Here is a 20,294-nt window from a genome sequence, read left to right as displayed (position 1 = left end):
TCCGTTCTCATATCGGATGAATGGCCAGTCTTACTATACAACTATTTGGAGATCAGAGCCGGCGTCTTCTTCGATGGATCCCTCTTGTTCCTGTTTAGTCCCCTTCGTTTCGGAAGTTCCTACTATATAAAAGGAAAATCTCCAACACTTGTGGCACGTATTTTCTTAGACCAAAATATCCCTCCTAAATAAACATGAACCTTCTCAAAAAAACCCGAAATCAAACGACCGCACCCCTTCCAGCTCTTCATACCCATCCAATCCCACAATATCATACAACTATATAAATCATATCATACAATTATTAAATTTAAAAAGACAAACACAATTTATGTTCTTTTCTTTTAGTTGACTATAATAATATCCATCCGGTTACCAAAAGTAAAATAATATCCATCCCTATTGTAAAGTACCTTTTCGATTCGATAGATATTATAGCCCTTTCATTTCTTTCTACCAGAAAAATTGTCTAATTACTTGATTTCCAAAACCACGTCTCAGGAGAAAATAGATAAGAAAAACCATACATCTTCACCCGACTTTTCGTCCACCATACATCCCCATATGGATATACATAGTTCCCAAATATCATCAAGATTCATAACCTTTCAAATACATATTATAGCTGTTTAAATCATAGTAAAACTTGAACCGGCAAGCGTGAGTCGCTCTACCAACCGACGTCACCTTGAAGCCATCAACCCAACGCCCCGTTACTATCCAACGTTCTAATGAGGTTTTAGCGTCGATCAAACCTCATCCGACGGACTGGTTCTTGAATTCTGTCATTACTACGGCCACCGATTTGTCGATAATCAATCATTTGTATCCCCATCTAATTGCTAACCTTACTAGATTTACTTTGGAATGCGAGTTCGGCATCCGCTGGAATTGTATGGTGGCAAGCTCATGACGATATAGTCCAGCGGCAAGCTCTTGACGATATACACAATGGTGAAGGACACCACAACTAGATGATCATAAGACAAGCACGAAGAGAGAGAGACAATCCATTGTATTTGTGAGTTTGCTTATGTGGAGATGTCAATAGATTTCCTCTAATTTGTAAAGAAAACCATGTTTTTTGTACTGGAAGTCCCGAAGTGATAGTCAGATTCTTACATTAAATATCTTTTGCTACTCAACAAGTTGTGTCCTCCGTGGAGTCAAATATGTTGGCCGCAGGGTAATTCCCAGGCTTTCGGTCAGATTGTTTATTTTTCTTTCCCATAGCTCAAGTGGAATTGAATTGAAGGGTTTTAAAATAGCATAAAACGTGCATATGCCCGAGATAGAACAGCATCTGATTACTCAGGGGTGAGTAAGAAGCCATTAGTCTCAATGCTCAACCACATCCAAAGAAATCTGAGACATGACCGATAAAACTGCAAAAAAGTTGTACAGAGCAAGACAAAAGTTTGTCTATTTTTACAACTGCTGGCATCTGCACCAATGGTTTTCCAATATAAAGTCATTAGAAACTGTACATATGAAGAAGTGAACTAATAGCCGGAGACTGGGAAACCACGTATCTCACTTCGACTTCCATTGTCCAAGAAAAAATGTTCCAGCAGCAATCTGTTGACCCCGTGAAACGGTGTTTCCTTCATCCAACTAATTTCAACATTCGACTTTTACACTATCAGAGAAACTGTCCAGGTCTATCTGGGAAGCCTGAAGCTTTTCAATTTTGAGTCTCAAAGTTCCTTTCACAGGTTTATGGATCTTCCACTTAGCATCCTAAAACAAGGGATGAAAATGTACGCATTATGGGATGCTGGGTACAATTAATTAAGAATCAACTAAAAAGAAATATGATATCAGCACATCAAGCAATAGAAATTAGCTTAAGCACAATGACAACAGTTAGTCAAGAAGTAAATAATATGCAGAAAGTAGAGATAAATTAAGCAGTTCAAATTGTTATTACATGGAGGCTTCCCCACAAGCAGAGTTCGACAGGGGCAATTACTTGGACAAGGCAATGATCTGTTCATTTAATTTTGGATTAGCAAGTCAAACTAAAAGAGCTAAAAGATGCCAAAGATAAAATAGCTGTCACGGTGCCAAGGTGAACCATGGTGGTTAAGGAGCTAAAAATCCATGGCAACACAAACAGGGCAAGAAGACCTAATATTGGTGACCTAGACAGCACCAGTACACAAGGTAAGAGAGACCGGCTTGACGTACACGTTGTCTGGACAACTAAGTTAAGACACTCGTGAAAATGATAAATGGATTCATCCAAGACATCACTAAAAATTTTTTAAAAAGACAGCAGCCAACCAAACACGCTAACTTTCCTCCTTTACCTGGGTTCAAACTGCCTGCACAAACACAAAATTATAAACCTTTGTTTTGAATTTTCACATTTTTAACAAATACTTGCTGTAGCACCACCCTCCTATAAAATGTCTAACATGATCTCCACAACCCAAGGGGGTAAAAAAAATAAAAAAAGAAATGCATATCAACTAATAGCCCTCCAAGATTGCCCTGTTCCCTCTTTTAATGCTAAAAGGTGAAAATTGCAAATGAATGAAAAAGTTAAGAGTATACATTTGTCAATGTCACAAGAGCAACCATCGTGTTGAAATGAACGAAACAGTCAAAGAGTATACATTTGTGAATGTCACAAGAGCAACCATCGTGCTGAAAATTGTCTAACCAGAAAACTCGTTGAGCTTCCTCCCTCAAAAATTAAGATAATTTTTGGATTCACAAATGGGATTTCACCTCATACCCCTAAACCCTCTAAAAAACCCAGAATACCAAAAATACCCCTAAACCCTAAAAAAACCCAGAATACCGAAAATACCCTAAACCCTAAAAAACCCAGAACACCAAAAATACCCTAAAAAACCCAGAATACCGAAAATACCTCTAAAAAACCCAGAATACCGAAAATACCCTCTACGCCAAAATGACCAGAATACCCTCTACGTCCAGAAAATACCCTCTGCCAAAATACCCTCTACATCCAGAAAATACCCTCTATGCCAAAATGACCAAAATACCCTCTACGTCCAAATTATGCCAAAATGACAAAAATACCCTATATCCAAATTATGCCAAAATGACAAAAATACCCTCTATGCCCAAATATCCCAAAATGCCAAAATCAAAAGATGGGAGATTTTTTTTCAGATTGCTGCAAGTCAAAAAGAGGGAGAGAGAAGGAGCCAAGAGAGAAAGAAGGGGGAAAGGGGGTGCCACAAGGTTTTGGGGAGATGGGGAAGGGGTCTAGGGGTGCCGTAGGGATGGGGAAGGAGCTTAGGAAGGATCGAAGGAGGTGGGAAGGATTTCTTAGAGCCTGCGGTAGGTGGGGGAGGAGCTTTTTGGGGCTGCGATGGGAGTGGAGGGAGTCTCCTAGGGCTGTGATTGAAGGGGAGTGAAGAGGGAGGACTGCAATAGAGGTAGGAAGTTGGAGGAGGGACGGGGGGTATTGAACTTACTTGAAGTAGCTGCTGTTGAAGAAGAACTGGAACTTGAAGATGGTTGCTGAATATGAAGAAAGAATGCCTTGAAATCCGCCATGGCCCTCCCAAGAAAGCCATGACTTGTTTTACCACGACAGTCATGACTTCTTTATTCAATTCAGTCTAAGTTTTACAGTGAGGGGAATGGCTTGTTTATAGCCTCACATAAAGTAAAAGACAGTTAGACTCTAACTAGGAAATAGAATTAAACTCAACTAGAGTTTCCTTTATAGACTAGGATCCTCTTTACACTTATTTAAATAACAGTCACGTGAATAAAAGAACTTGACTTGAAATAAAGGACTTAATTATCATTTATCCACAAGGAATCTTAATATAAAATAGATTCCCGATGCCAGCCCTAATTGCGCCCTCTTGGTTGGGCCTTGGGGCCCAAAACAGGGTTTTTGCCAAGGGAGTTTTGTGCTTCCATCAATTCTCCTCCTCTTGAAGACATTAATCCCTGATCTTATGACATTTCAGTGTGAAATCTTAGGGCATAAAGCATACATTTTTATACATTTTAGATAAGCTACCTTAACATATTTTTTTTGCTTTCGTATTGCATTGTTAATAAAGGGCAATTGTGGAGATAAAAGGCATGAAAACGAATATTTTGGAGGATATCTGAAGGCCAAGATCAATCTTCTCTTTTCAGTCAAGCTATTTTAGAGCCTAAATGTGAAGAAACCATTTCCAGAAGAAGAATAGGGGAATTTATTTTTATTTATTTTCCTATGTCACCCCCTTCTGCTTAGGAATATTCTCCCCATCTGTTTAATCTCAAATGGAAGTGGTGAAGTATTTTCCCTCAATCTTCACCCTATACAAAGCCTAGCCCCACTTCCCCCTAGACACACTGCAAACTACTCAGAGCCCTTCTCCCCCAGTAGAAATCTCCTCAGTTGGCTGATGTATGCACAAAATTCCCCCAAGCTGAAAACCTATTTTGGGCCCAAAGTGGCGCAACTAAGGGCTGACCAAAACCCCTTTGGGGCATTTTGACCTTTTTCCCTTATTGGAAGTAAGCTTCTTCTTTTTTTCTTTCTTTTTCTTTTTCTTTTGAATTTTAGGAGTTCAGTTTTCATTTCCTTGTTTGAGTCAGTTAAGAAGTTCCCACAAGGATCTATTTAGAGATAAGATTCTTGTGGATAAGTAGCATTTCTATTTTGGGCAAGTTAATTAGTGGCTGAGATTTAATCAGTCGTAAAAAGAGATCTTATCTTATAAAAGATCCTAGTTAGAGTCCAATTCCCTTGCCCCCACTTGTAAGGCTATGAAAAACCCACCCAACCCTTCATTATTTTTATGATGAATTAAATAAAGAATCTGATTTGTGAGAATTGAGTCGTGGTCTTCTTAGGAGAGCCAAGCGGGATAAGGATCATCTTTTTCAAGTACTTCAAGGTTCTAACATCCTTGAGGTGTCACTATGTTTTTACGCCACTACTATAATGGTTTCGAGTGCTTATGAGAAGATTCGAGAGTTTTGGGTGAAGCAAAGGTTCCTTATTATGGCAGATTTCACAGGTCACTGTGCAAGGGTCATCTTGAATGAATTTTTGGATGGTCATGCACTTGTTTTCTGGACTCAACGTCAACTAGAGAAATGTAGTTCATGGAGTCTTCTTTCCGACGCACTTTTCGGGTTGTGATTCTGACATCAAATGGAGGAGTTATCATATTTCTCGCGAGGTTGCACAACATGAAAGCAAATCTGTACATTTTGGGGATTAAAGAGAAACTACTCTCTGTGATGCTGTTTTGCTACAGGGGTTAGAGTATAATTTTAAAGAGTTTTCGGGATCATTTTAGGAAAAAAATTAAATCTTAGGGAGGAATGTGCAATAATAAAAGCTTGATTTGATCATTCAATGCTTGAATGATGCAAACCCAATGGCTATCAGAAGGCCAAGTAGAAAGATCTGGTTTTAAGTAAGGACTGAGATTAATGTGTTTGGAGTTTTAAAACTCAAAAAACTGAAAAGATTCTATCGCATGAGTTGTGGCTGGTTAGGAGCATGTATATATGGTGCACTGCGAAGCAGTATGAGTAAAATGATCCAATGCATCACAGATTTAAGGTATAATTAGGGAAGATTCTGTTTGAAATAATCTTGTGAAGTGCACTCCAGTCTTACATGACTTAAAAGATCCGACGGTCTAGCATTGACCCACCACTTTAAAAAGATAATCCAACAATTTCAAGAGTTAGATTCTAATGGGATTCATCTAGAAGGTACAATCGAAGAGTTCATTTACATTCACATTCTTTCTCTTGTAAAATTCAATTTTGGGCAAAACAAAATAAGCTTTTTTGTGATTTTCGCATGCGGAGAGACAAGAAAAAACGAGGAACGAAGCATAGAAGCAAGATTTGTGTGGAGAAGAAGCCTAGAGGTATATTTTGATGAAAATATTGAAGAAAGCAGGTGAGTTTCCTATTGTAATCTCCCTTATTTGAACAGTATTACCTCTCAAGTAGGTGCTTGTTTGGTATGAGTTGCTTGAGGCTGTGACCACCTTTTCTTGTGGGTGCTTCATGTATTGAATGTATTGAGATTAAGTGTTCTTTGATAACTACTATGATAAAAAAATTTGTAAGAGAATATTGAGTAAACAAAGCTCTATTAGGGCATTACTTCGTGGATTTAGGCAACTTGTCAAACCACAGATATCTTGTGTTCTTTGAGAGCTTAATCTATCTTGTTTGTAAAGTGTGTTGTTTATAGGTGGGTGTACACACGACTGTCTAATAAATATTTGCAGGAATTGGAAGAGTTATTTGTGACCCTGATTCACCCCCTCGTCAACCTGGGAATAACATATTTTTAGTAGAGTATATAGAATTTTTCTTTCATGAATTGTAATTGTACTTACATGTGGAAAAAAAAAAAAAAAAGTTTTTCTTTTCAATTCTAGTCTTCTTTTATCCCCTTTGCAAAACTTTCTGCTCTGAATATTGCAATTCTAGTGACAAGGATTGGAGTAGTTGGATCAGGCTAAGTGAGCAATTCCCATTTATTTTATTCAAGTTACTCTAAGACAACCGCCTCACATCTAGTGTCAAGAAGGAACAAGATCAAGACTTTCCTCCCTGTGATCAACCCGTTTGCTGCACGATACCGTGCACTTTGGTTATTTTAATCTCACAAGTCTCTGGTGGTGTTGTTGGGGAGGTAATTCTCTACACTCTTGTTCTTTAAATTGAATTGTTATGTCTTTACTTTCTACAAAAATCCTATTCCTCCATTAAAGAAGATTTATAGAGGCAATGTTGGGATGCTAGTGAGCTAGCAAAATAATTTGATCTGAGAAATTCCCCTTTGTTTTTGTTGTTTCTTGTGTGATTCTTATTTACCCTAAGTTATTGACAGAAGAATTTGGGAGCTACTCTCTCTTAGGCCCTGTATTACTTAGGTAGTGTACCGTGTGGGTTTTGAAGAGGATTCACCATAGATCACATTGGTACTTAAGATCTATTTGCTTAATGTTTTCTTTTATCATATTGTTTGCTTCTATGCTCTTTATATTATCTTATACAATTGTGAACTCCCAAGAGAAGACTACCTACAATATCGGTAGATTAATAAAGGTTATCCCCCAACGTGTAAAGATAGAATTTTTTGCCTTCTCAAGCACAAAAATCAAAATGGTTTTGTTACCTGAGAACGAACGAATAACTCTATTTGCCAAACGCAATTCTTCCAATCTCTGAGAACGAGAGTGCCCAAAACAATTTCCTGGCTCATTACCAAATGCACTCTCACGGACTCAATTTTATTCTCCTATACACCTAAAGGCTAAGGGGTGTGGTTTACTGTAGTTTGGGCTTTAGAATGAAGGGACAGCAGGCTTTAACTCTTTAGAGTTCTGAAAATTTCCAGAATTTTGCCGCAGGGTAGGGAGAAAAAAGGGATGGCTGGGTAGGCCTTAGGGTTTGGGTTTGGGGCTGGGGGATGGTACTTAGTTGCTGGAACTTTGAAGAGGAAAGAAGAAACAAGACTGCTTCTGCTTTGAATGCAGAAATAATGAAGAATAATCACACAAGGGCTGCCACAGGTTTCCTCCTTGGCTACCTCAACCCATTGAACCTCCTTTGCTATAACTCTCAGCAACTTTATCAATGATCAAAACTGACTTGTTACATTCCCAGGCTTCGAATTTAGAGCCAACTAAAGGAACTCCTTTAGAACTCAACACCTAGGGAGTTCAATTTGAAAAGGACTTTTAAGACTTCTATTCTAACTTGGACTCCTACTTAACTTGACTTAGTAACTAGTAATTACAAGTGAATAAGTAAAGTAAAATAACTGCTAACAACTCATAGGACTCTTTGACAGTAAGAGTCCTCTTCAGACTAAATCTCCTAGACAAAATTGGATGAGGCACCTGAAAAGACCAAATTATCCCCGGGTGGTGTGCATCCTTCCTGGGGTTGTGGGAAGAGGGCTGCTGCCCTAGTTCTTCTTGCGGCTGCTACTAGGCGGCTTCTGGGAGTTTACAGCATTTCCTCTCAACTTATACAACCATCCGATCTGCTTAATCCTTTCCCCTTCAACTTATATAACAAACACTCTGCTTAATCATAGGCAGGTCACAAGGAAGCTAAAAAACCTTCAGTGTCCATTAAAACAGAAGGTCAAAATAAATATTCTATCATCATAGTAACATTAAAGGCAAAAGATCCCTCCATGGTCAAAATAAATATTCTATCATAGGTTCAGATTTTGTACAAAAGTTAGACTGCAGCATCCCTGGCTGACATGTCAAATTTCAGCCAAAACTGAAATTGCCAGAGAGAGAAAAAAAATGAACCTTCATAAATCCAGAACTACCAAGAGGGAATTAGGACTTCGGTGAAGGTAAAATTGTCAACACAATGATGCATGTCAATTTGTGGTGGGAGGTATCTAATTCAATTTGGCTCTGAATTTCAAGATATGGGTAAAATAGGACCTTGCCCTTCCATTTAGTGGTTGGAAGTGGCAACAGAACCTGCCACAAGGCAAAAGTAGGTGTGCTGCAGCAGCAAAATCCTCAACACTATATGGTCTAAATAAGATTATATCCAAGATCAAGGTCAGTGCTGTAAGACATGGAATTTTATGTCCAAAAGAACACCATACCGATATATTTAAAAAAATAAAATAGTAGTACAATCCATTGAGAAATTACATGTTAACATGGTATAACTTAGGTACCAGACATCCACCTTTGTGCAGAAATATGATGATGCAAGTAATAATCAGATTGCAGTGCATACCTTCTCACATTGCTCAGAAGAAGTGGTGGCAAGCAATTCTGATGCTCCATGTGCCAAGTCCTCGAACAAATGAGCAGACCGTACTGTATGGACATCATCCGATAAATTGGCAATGAAGTTCATTAGATTGATGAGTCAACGCCATGCATTGTATGAGCTTCATCCGGTGAATCTGAAATGGAGTTCACAAGAGTTCCTCTTTCATATTTGTTGATTAAATAATGGGCCTCCTCCAAGCAACCCAAATAAGTTAGAGACTCTATAATTGGTGCATATGAATAAGAATCTGGAGATAATCCATGGTATTCCAGGGTATGAAGAATCTGTCTAGCCTCATCAACTCTTCCTGATTCACATGATGCCTTAACAAAAGCATCATATGTAATTTTGTCAGGTGTCAAGCCCACTCTCAACATTGAAAGAAAGAGCTTTTGTGCATTCTCAATTTTCTTCATCCTACAAAGACTTAAAATGAGAGCATTAAAAGAAAACATATCTGGCTTTATTCCAGCACCTTTCATCTTCCACAATAACTTCATCGATTTAGCAACATCCCCAACAAAACAGAGAGACCGTATCAGTATATTATATGTGACAGCATTTGGAGAGACACCCCATTCAATCATCTCATTGTAACAACCAAAAGCATCTTCCATCTGGTGAACTCGACAAAGGCCATCAATTATAGTACTAAACGTGAAGACATCAGGTTTGAAACCATGGTCTAAAAGCATCTTAAGCAGTTCTCTAGCCTTACCTACCTCCCTAACTTTGCAATGACCATCAATAAGGGTGTTAAAAGTAACAAGATTAGCAGCAACACCTCTTTGAAGCATATTTCCAAATTTCTGTGACGCTTTGTCCATCATTTTGGCTTTGGCAAAGCAATCGATCAACATGTTATATGAAGATACAGTTGATATAAGTCCATCCTTCTCCATTTGATTTAAATATCTGTCCCCTTCATCAGTTCTTCCTGCCTTGTACAAATCTTCAACAAGCATGAGATAAGTGCTGAAACATGGCTTCCCACCTCTCTCAATAAAACCATCCAGTATGTTGCAGGCCTCGTTCAGATCTACACCCTTCATCAAGCAAGACATTGCAATGTTAAATATTGAACTGTCTGGAAGATAACCTTTTTGTTCCATCTTTCTTAAGAACTCCATGGACTCACTTGGCATAAAATTCTTTGAAAGGCAATCCAGTATGGCATCACAATATTGCTTGCAAAAAATAGGCTTGCTTTCTAAATATTTCAGTAACAAATAATATGCTTTATGCACATCAGAACATCGAAAGACACCGTGAACTAATGACCTAAATGTGGCTTCACTAGGTCTTACATTCCTCTGCCTCATCATCTCCAAAACCTGGAAGGCTTCATCCACCCTCTTTCCGTTACAGAACCCGTCAATGAGGATTGTGTATGTGAATACATTAGGAGAGTAACCTGAGCCCTCCATCTGCTTCATGAGACGAAGTCCTTCATCAACAACTCCAATCCTGCAGACCCCATGGATGAGAATGTTATATGTGAATCTATCAGGGATGCAGTTATCAACAGGCATCTGCTGGAATTTGAGATAAGCTAAATCAAGGGAATTGGATTTCACTAATGCATCAATAAGTGAATTGTATAATCGAGTAGTTGGAGAGAGGCCCAGGAGTGAAACCTGCCCAAAAACTTCAGCACAGTACTTGGCAAGCCCTAACCTTCCCCAGCTACCAATTAAAATGCAAAGCAGATCCTCAGAAATGCAACACCCAGAGTTCTTAATCTCTTGAAGCAAGTCAACAGACAACAGTACAGGACCCTTACGATATAGAGCATAAGCCAAAACTTTGTGTGCCAATTGATAATTCACCAGTGTCTCATTGACATTTGAAACCCATATGTAGAATTTGAGTGAATGTAATGGGTTTTCCTGATGCTGCAGGACTCTTACAACGAACTGTGGAGTTAAACTGGTCTTTGTGTACTTGAACTCATGATTTAGCAAAATAATCCAATCTTTTCTATCAAGAACTTCAGAGAAATATTGATGATCAACCAATGTAGTGGATATCTTATGTCGATTACTAGAAATGCTACTTGGACTTGAAAGCAAGTTGAACTGAGAATCAGGTATTTGGGAAGGACCAACTGAAGAAGACTTGCCCCTTAGTGGAGTTTCTGAACATGATGGTTTTTGGATGGGTTGCACTTTTGTTATTCCACAAACAGATCCATTGCCATTGGAGGTTCTTGTTTTGTGGATTCCTTCACTTACATCTCTGCCAACAATAGATGCTCCAGAAGCAACAGATGAAAACCCTCTCATGTCCCCAGAATTAGCTTGATACAAAGTCGAATCATGAGCACAGTTCTCTTTTCTATATCACCTGTTTATGGAAGTGGATGGATTATTGACAGTAAGATAGTAAGTTTGGAAGTGGCAACAAACAGGTACAGAAACGTATGGCAATTAAACTGACTACACAGCAATAATACTTTCCAAACAACCAGCATATAACTGTGTGAGGCAATGATAGGTATGTGTTTAATATGGTTGCTCTGCAAGAACAAGCGAGCAATTATGCGGGCATATATTCACTTGCAACAAGCATGTACACCTAATAAATACAATAATAAAGATAGAAGACCTAAGGTAGACATGAATCCACCATTTTGTGGCTAAGATCTATATCTAGCCTACTAGAATTACTTGCTTATTATCTAAAGAGGTTGGTGGAAGTTTGAGACCTGCTACAACCAATTCTAGTAAACAAAATCAAGTTTGTTTATTGATGTGGGAGCTCTAGCTTCTCTTTACTAACCTAATAATGGACAACGACACATTCCCTAACTATTGGATTAACAAGGTCACAGTCAACAGACACAGCCAGGGGATTTGGGGTGTGTGGAACAAAGAGTCGTTTTGAACAACATGAAAAATCAACCAGCAGGGAAGATGTGACCGAAATAATTTGACTACTATCCACTATAAAAGCCACAAGAACATGGCTTTCTCTTGATACTGTTCAAAATTTTCAATGACGAGAAACAATGCATCAAGAATTAAGACATCTCCATATTAAGTGACAGAAAAAATAATTTACACAGCAAGGGGCGGTTGGAATAAAAAAATAAAAATAAAAAGAAGGAAAGAGTCAAACCTAAACCTCGTTAACTAGCAAGGGATAAGGCCATGTGTATCAGAATAAAGCAAGAAAAAATATTTCCACAGGGTTATCAAGAGTTCTGCCAATGTACCGCCCACTGAATTTACAACGTCCAGATCATGTTATAACAGGATACTAATTTGCAGACAATCCAAAAGCATTTTCAAACACTTATTTGTTTTGTTTCCTAAATTTCTCTACGAAAGTTTCCTTCTTTTGTTCACCTATGATATCTCCCCGACCCACTTCCCCCTAAGAGAGCAGGGGATTGAGAAACCGACAAAGAGCATTCATCCACTCAAAGAAACCCACAGAGAGGGTAGCAGCTCTGGAAAGTATAAAAGGCTCTGCAACACCAAGCATGTAGCATAGCTAGTCAAAGAGAGATGCATGCATCAGACAGAAAATTTTAAATAAAAATACCGGATAGAGGCCCTAGAGAAGAGGAGCAGTTAGTCGCCTTCCCACTGCTGCAATCACCAATGGAGTTCTCCAATCTGGAGCTTCATTCTAACTCCAAGTGATCTGTTACTGTACTTGGTTTCGTGCGGTGAACTTGAAGGACGAGGTCATCTGCAAGATAGGTCAGATGGTAGCTTTTGACATTTCAGGGGAGAGATCTTTTTTTCTTAGATTTTTTACATGCACCCCTAACTTTGCAGTGATTCACGTGGAACTCCTTCGCGAACTTTACATGAGGGTCCCTTACAGTTGACGCCGTCACATGACTTATAGTGGTGGCAAGCAATACACAATCCATAGCAGCTCCTTCAAATGAAACCAATATCAAACTGTAGTAGCTTAATTATAGGTTTCCACAAACCCCAACAAGTATAAGAGGCCAAACTATCAATCCTCTATTTAATCTTCTTCTCTTTACTAACTCTGCTCCATGCTGTTATAAAAACTATCAATCCTCTATTTAATCTCCGGTCAACCATTAACAGTCACGTGACGGCGTCAACTATAAGGGACCCTCATGTAAAGTTCGCGAAGGAGTTCCACGTGAATCACTGCAAAGTTAGGGGTGCATGTAAAAAATCTAAGAAAAAAATATCTCTCCCCTGAAATGTCAAAAGCTACCATCTGACCTATCTTGCAGATGACCAAGAGTGTCAAAAATAATTTTATATCAGTAACAACATTTCAAATGTGGAGTTTTTATCACAATGTAGCATCCAATCACAAAGACTTTGCTAGATAGATGAGGCTTATAATTTAAAGAAGCAAAGTACTCAAACACATAACACTCTCTAATTAAATAAGCAATATAAAAGCTTTCAGCAAGTATGATTTAGAAATAACTTAACAGCCGTTAAAGGTACACAAATCATACAAATTAACAGCTCATGACATAAATGGCAATCGTAAACTTGCACATATTAAGCAATGAATACTAGGAGAATTTTAATGAACCCATGCAAAAATGGGAATGATCAGATAAAGCAGTTAAGGATCAAATTGGGTTAGAGTGATCTCATGGGTGGATCTAAGGAACGGTAAAGCTCAAATTAAATGCACCCAATAAATTTGTCTGGAATTTAGGACAGACCTCTAGGTCAATGATTTATATTATAGCACTAGGGTTCTAAAAACAAACCAAAGTCTGGACTGGAAGTAATCCTGAAAACCCAAATTCTGTAATAGAGGAAACTGAGAAAAGAGAGAATCTTGAGTAACTCACAAACTGGAAACTAGAAAGCCCCAAAACACAATGTCGTTGTATGGGTATGTTTGCCTGAAAGAGATGACTCATGGGTGTGAAGCCAAATCAAAACCCCCGCAACAGAAAACCAGAGGTCTCATACCTAGGCAAATGCTTCAGAAAACCAGAGGTCTCATACCATTGCAGTGAAGGCATCGAATAGAAATGTTACCTTCAAATCATTTAACTATGCTAATAATTACACGATCTTAATTTTAGGAGAGGGATACAGATAACCAAAGAAGAATGGGATAGAGGGAACCAGCACAAAGCTATGACAGAAATATGACAAGCAGGAAAAGCCAATGGAAGGGGAGAACCAAAGTAGATACCTTGGATTGTAGCAGAATCGCCTTCCAGTCTAATAATTTCTCCGATAAGATTGTCATGTCCCACACGAACAAGTTCATACATTGCAGCCCTGCCATTCCATCTGCAACAACAACAGGTCCAGACACCTGGCAAAGATAAAAATAGTGAGAGGAAATGTGATTCATCGCTACATTATGGTTTATACTATCTCTGCTCAAGGATCTCCGGATCAGTCATACGGGTATTGGTCATATGACACTGGACACCACTAGTTCCATCCCAAGTAGGCCCTGCACCACTCCCACCTCCAATTGTTTCATAATAACCAAAACTATTATCCCCAAAAGTGAGATTATTAGTACAACCCTGAGAGCAAGCACAGGCCTGAAAGGCAGTGAGTACTACATCAGTAACTCTTTGAGATGTAAGAACATTACCTCCTACTACAGCAGCTTTATCACTGGGAGAAAGGAAAGAACCTCTTGGAATGTATATTTTAACTGGAGGCAGACAACCTTGATTCAGAGGAATATCAACATTCACCAGACAGCGTACACAATAAATGACAGCTGCAGCTGTAACTGCTTCCGGTGCATTCCAATTCCCATACACTTCTGGGCTAATCCCCGTGAAATAAAACAAAGCCTCACCCTTCTCAGTATTGATAGTAAGGTTTAAGTGTATAACAGAACCATCATCCATATAATCTTCCTCTTCAATGGTGACAGAATCTGCTCCTTCAAAATTATATAAAGGACTTGCAATTCTGGTGTAGATTGATTTGAGCATTTCTCTCACAGCTTCTTCTGCATTAGTTTGTACATGGGTCATGTAAGCCTGAACTGTTTCCAAACCATACAGCTCAATTAGCTCTTTAATAAGAGTAATTCCTATCTGGTTTGCAGCCATTTGTGCTCGGAGATCAGATAAATTATCTTAAATTATCTTGTCTGGATGAATAAAGCATATCATTACCAAAAGCCTTGAAGGGCATGGTTCGAGGTCTCACAAGATCTCGCTTTCGTGAGGACTCAAGACGAGATCAAGGGCGAAACAAAAAGATTAGCAACTCTTGGCCAAGATCTCAGAATTATGTTATATACTGTGACAAACCATACTAACACATTACTATTTTTTAAAGCATGACAATGAAACATGAAGTTGAACTTACGATGAAGCTGAATATGAAAGTTGTAAATAGTAGCTCAAGTCCTCTGTCAGCTATCACCTGCAATCATACAAAAAAAAAATTAAAAATATTCAGCAAACAAGTCTCTAGACAGCTTAATTCAAATTCTAATTTAAAAAAGAAAAAAGAAAAGGTATTGGGATACATTAATTGTACAAACACACCTGATCTGATGGTTTACCATAGGGTTACTTCAATAAGTTCGATATCCCTATTGGGGGAGGGAGGGCACAACTCCACCCCACCTATAGGGTTTTCAACTACTCTCCTTGGAGGGTATAAGCTAGGGAGTCATCAGCGACTACTTAGAGGCTGTCATGCCCATTTTTTTCCCTAGCTGAAGCCAATCCTGTGAAAATAGTGGGGAAGATTAAAATAAAACAAAGATCTACAACAAAGTTAAAAGAAAAGAAAGAATCCAAATCGGGTTTTACGATTATCATAAGATTGGATTTTAAATGAAGTTTAACCTTAATGATTGGATTAAACATCTCAACGCTCAATAGACACTCGCTAAAGGATATCCTCCAAAAAGAGGAGCCGACGCCACACGTAGGTAGACACCTCACCATTGAGCTGAACCATCTCACACCTTAAAAGATAATGACAATGAGAAGAGATGAGAGAAGAAAACTCTACACCACACATAAGGTGAGTACTATACGTCTGAAGTTATCGGTCCCACACCTCAAAGACAATCCTCCTCATCCCCAGGTACTAGATGGACTCACTTTCAACTTGATTATCATAAAAGTTGTCCCATGTAATATAAAATCTATTACTTTTGTTTAGGAACTTTATGTTACTATTGCATAGAAGGCTTAGATTAAATATATCAACACCCAAGTCAAATGTTTTCTATGTTTATAACCACCAAGGGTTGAGTCGGCAAAACAACCATGCTTCATGGTAATGATGTCAAGGCTTCAGATTTCTCTGGGGTTAGTGGTGAAGTACTATCATATATTTAAATTTTATATAAAAAACTATTCCGTGAATATAAATAATCGAGGTGTGTATAAACAATGGACCTCAATCCCAATAAACGTGTCTTATATGGAAATAATCTATGGTGTGCATTCTCAATAACAGCCTTTTCAACTATACATTTGTGTGTAATTTCATGCCTTTAAGGAACAGTATTATTAAAACATAGAGAAGAAAGATAGATCAGACATTCTGCAGGAAGATGGTGTTACAGCATTCTATGTCTAGATGCTAACTCATAACCATGCAAAAAATGAAGGTTGTGGATATCTATTTCTGGTTTGGTAGTTCTTGTTGCTGGTTTACCAAATGTAAGACACGACACCTTGGATCGAAGTGTTGAGGGGATGTGCCAGAAGGATGATGACATTTACTGAGTTTCTTGCTTGACTAGAGGTTGTGAAAGCATTATCAGAACAGAGGCCTGCATCCTTCAAGGGTTTCTTTCTTTCTTTGTTTTTTTCCTTTTTAGCCCCAAACCAGCCAAACCCATTTAGCAGATACTACAGTAAACTTACCAGTAGGTGGTTTCTGAGAAGCTGCACCACCATTTGCAAAGTGAGGAGGTGGGGAGAATAGTGAGAGAAAGAGAGAGATTTGCCTGTGTCATAGTATCTTTTAACTGAAAGACGGGATTACATGAACACTGACGTTTGGCTACAGTGATTGATTGCACGCGTGAAGCAGCAACAAACCACCAGATCCTAACAACCATGGTATTAAATATATGCCAAAATTTTCCCCTTACTTTTCAATGAAAACACCAAATCATAAAGGAGAGTATCTAATGGTGTGACTTTCTGTACCAAAATTTGCAATGGCCACAATGAAGACATGAAAAGAAAATGAGACAAGCAAAAGAACCAAGAGTGAAACCATTAGCCAAGATGGTAGCAAGCTACAAGAAGAGATGGCACAGAAACCATTCCCCTTACTTTCTTTCTTTTTTCTTTTTTTTTTTCTTTTTTGTTATATATATATAATTTTGGTGGGGAAGGGGGGGGGAATTGAGGGTGGGGTGTCTAGGGAAGCCCTAAAATATATATTAAAGATCACAAAACCATGACATAATGGCAGAGATAACTTGCATTGCCCAGCCTAAAGGAGCAAATTAAGTACTTGCTTAAACCAAACCAAAACAAATTGCCAACCTTAAAAGGAAAAATTAAGGATTACACTATACACACTAATAGGCCAGCAGAATCTTCCCAGGATTCACCCTAGATTCAAATGAAGACTTTAACCTGCATAGAAATAATTTTGAAAACTAACTTAATCAAAAGACAGAGCAGACTAAACTCCTATGACCAGTGTAGCTAACCATAAGTATAAAAATCATAAAGTTCAGAATTAAGAATCTTAGAAAGTAAAAGAACAAACGGAACTACAGCAGTGTCCAAACCTGATGAACTAGCTGATGTGGGTGAAGAAGAGGGTCAGTGGACGAATGAGACCTAGAGCTGGAACTCCTGGGCAAAGACTGCTTCTTTGAGCCCGGAACAGGATATCGAATAGAAGCTGAACGGTCAAATGAAAGCGAACCGTTCTGCTGATGCTGGTGAAAGAGTAAAGCCGCAGCGAGAAATTGTTCTTGTGTGATAGAGTTTTCACGCTCTTCCTTCTTTCACGATCGGATTCCGTTCCATCTATTGCTGAAGCCTGCTGCTGCGCCGGCCGAAGGTGGATTCGACTAACATTTGGAAGGCCTCTTCTTTACTTCCTTACGGGAGCAACAGGCGAACAGAAGCTGCTTCAAGCTACTGCTTCTTCTCCGTTACTGCTTCAAAATGTGTTTAACATGAGAGACTCGTGTGACCAAAGCTTGGAATGAAGCTTCTTCTCTTCTTCTCCGTCAAAGCTTCAAGTAGACACTGGGTATAATTCTGAAATGACGTCGTAACACTTGCTTTTGGTTGGGTTTTGTGTTTTCAGTTTTTCAACCGTATATTTTCATTTAAAATTTGAATTCGTAGGTCAAAATCAATTGAATCAGTTATAAAATACCTAAAACGATGGGATACGAACCGTTCGTCTCGAACCGACGGTTTGCACTGGACTGAACCGTCACTTCAACCGACGTTTTAAAAACCTATATTTCAGTTTTTTACATTATTTTAATTGGAGGCTGCTGTGAGCCGTCCGATCTAATTGGACGGCTGGCTTGGCCGTCATGCGCATTAATGGCGCATGACAGTAGCAAAATTGTCTGACAATTTAATGCGCATGACGGTCCAGCCAACCGTCCGATCTAATCAGACGGCTGGATTCATTATGTTATTAAAATAATCAAAAACCGAATAAATCTCTCTTTAAAGCATCGGTTCTCCAGCGCTGACGGTTCGGTCCAGCGCAAACCAGCGGCTTGAGACTGTATGTTCGACAAGGAAAATGAAAAAGAAACTCAACAAGTAAACATATAAAATGGAAATATCAACAAACAACGAAAATGAAAAAGAAACTCTAATGTTATATCAAATTCTATCTAAAGCTCCGCAAAATTGATTCAATAAAGAACCAGGCCTTCTCCAATTCTTCAATCTGCATCAATAAATATATGCCACCATGCCAAGCATGCATGTAACACTTTTGGGGTAAAAACATTAAAATTAAAATATTACAGACCAAAAATATTAATTCAAATGTCAGAATAACCTTTTTATGGGATACAGATAACCAAGGTCGAGACTTCAGAGACTTAAGAGAATAAAAATGACATAAAAGAAGGTAAAGAGTTGTCCGATCAACCATATCACCGGAGGAGTAGGATTTTGATTCTAAAATCCAAGGTTTTAAGTTACTAAACGAGATTCAGGATAGGCTACTAAAAGAGAAGGTCCATCAGTTATCTCTGAGACACACTCAAAATTTTTGGAGCTTTCCAATTTGGCACTCCAACAACTCAATTCTGTTCCACAATCTTGCCCCATGCCCAGAACTATCCTGTAATTTGGTATTTTTTTCATTATCTTTCTTTGCAATGTAATATCCTAATCAGGTTCTCATCCAATCCCACGCACTCTTCAAACAGAAAAGCACTCCCTTATCGGGCTAAGAAAGACAAACCTCAGGATCTATGGTTCTACACTTCTGCTATGCTAATAGGATCTATGGTTCTACACTTCTGCTATGCTAATATACCCATTATAATGGACAACGTGATGCTAGTTATAGCTTCACGCATTTTCCATTAATTCCATGTTTAGAATCCATTATTTTGGTATACTCTAACAGGATTAAATCAAATCCTTTATCCCTTTAAAGACTCAAACTGCTTGCTTGTGAATCTCACTCAGCATCCAGATTCTAAACGAAGTACGAATTCTGAGGTTAAATATCAAAGCTCTCAAATATCCGTGGTAACTGGTAAGAATCGAGTACTTCTCATAATCACCTCGTTAGATTCCGAAGAAGACATTTCCGTAGTCCACAGGCTTTCCAAATTATAATATGCTCTGGCTTTCTCGTCAAGGGCGTGAACGATCACCGTGCCTGCTTAAGAGTACCACCCAAATAATCAAATTTAAAAGGCAACTCAACAGAGTAACCCTCGGGCGAAAGCAAAATAGAGATTCAGATTTCAATAAATGGAAAGAGTACCTGAATCGACGACAACCCATTTACCTCCTTCTTTTCCTTGGACGCTAGGTAACAACAAACGCTGACCACACCTTGAAGACCCACTAGCACGGATTTCGTCCGATTGTTCCCAGTTACAATCACTTTAGTGTGACGAGGAAGCACAGAAAGTTCCTCAACAATCGTTTTCTTCAGAGCTTTCTCTGAAATCTGGGCCCTAAACGATTTTAGGGCGTTTTCTTCTACAAACTGCTACTGCTTCTTCTTCAAGATGCGCAGCTTCGATCGAAATCAGGTGTAACAACAACAACGATTTGGATTCTTGTTCAACTTGCTGCTTCTTTTGCTTCTTCTCCAAGAGATATCACGAAATGAGGTTTGGTTGAACTGTTTGGGTTTTGTATTTTCCAAAAGCTTTTAAAAATTGTATATTTTTATTTCAAATTTTGAAATCGTATATACTCTTTGGATTGTATATAAAACGTATCCCTCTGAAATCGTATACCACTACATAACCCAACAAAACAAACCAACTTGAACCGTTGGGTTATGTTAGACCGAACCGTCAGCACCAAAACCCATGCTTTAATGAGTTTTTTTGGTACAAATGCGCTT

The 20,294-nt window shown here is 38.6% G+C and overlaps 1 protein-coding gene across 6 annotated transcripts; it reads right to left on the bottom strand.

Annotated features, from left to right (window-relative positions):
* Positions 1 to 979: 979 nt before the first annotated feature.
* Positions 980 to 20,066, bottom strand: LOC149003815 (5-oxoprolinase 1-like). Of its 6 annotated transcripts, XR_016170111.1 has the most exons (8): positions 19,701 to 20,066; positions 19,495 to 19,592; positions 15,587 to 15,708; positions 15,281 to 15,465; positions 15,099 to 15,155; positions 13,948 to 14,073; positions 8,746 to 11,130; positions 980 to 1,740 (listed from the first exon to the last, which is right to left on the bottom strand). XR_016170111.1 is itself a non-coding variant. In XM_089136181.1 (6 exons), the coding sequence occupies exon 6, from the start codon at positions 11,067 to 11,069 to the stop codon at positions 8,868 to 8,870; it is 2,202 nt and encodes a 733-aa protein (XP_088992307.1). In that variant the 5' UTR covers positions 11,070 to 11,130; positions 13,948 to 14,073; positions 15,099 to 15,155; positions 15,281 to 15,465; positions 19,495 to 19,592; positions 19,701 to 20,066; the 3' UTR covers positions 3,249 to 8,867. The 6 variants fall into 6 exon arrangements, 2 of the variants coding, with proteins under 2 accessions (XP_088992307.1, XP_088992308.1); XR_016170110.1 differs by lacking the exon at positions 15,587 to 15,708; XR_016170112.1 differs by lacking the exons at positions 980 to 1,740; positions 15,587 to 15,708 and adding an exon at positions 1,756 to 2,327.
* Positions 20,067 to 20,294: the final 228 nt, after the last annotated feature.

The sequence above is a fragment of the Hakea prostrata genome, chromosome 10 (genome assembly GCF_041222555.1).
Source record: "Hakea prostrata isolate BN-2017 chromosome 10, UWA_Hpros_2, whole genome shotgun sequence".
Taxonomy (NCBI): domain Eukaryota; kingdom Viridiplantae; phylum Streptophyta; class Magnoliopsida; order Proteales; family Proteaceae; genus Hakea; species Hakea prostrata.
Note: the sequence above shows the minus strand (reverse complement) of the source record. Positions and strands in the feature narration are given on the sequence as shown.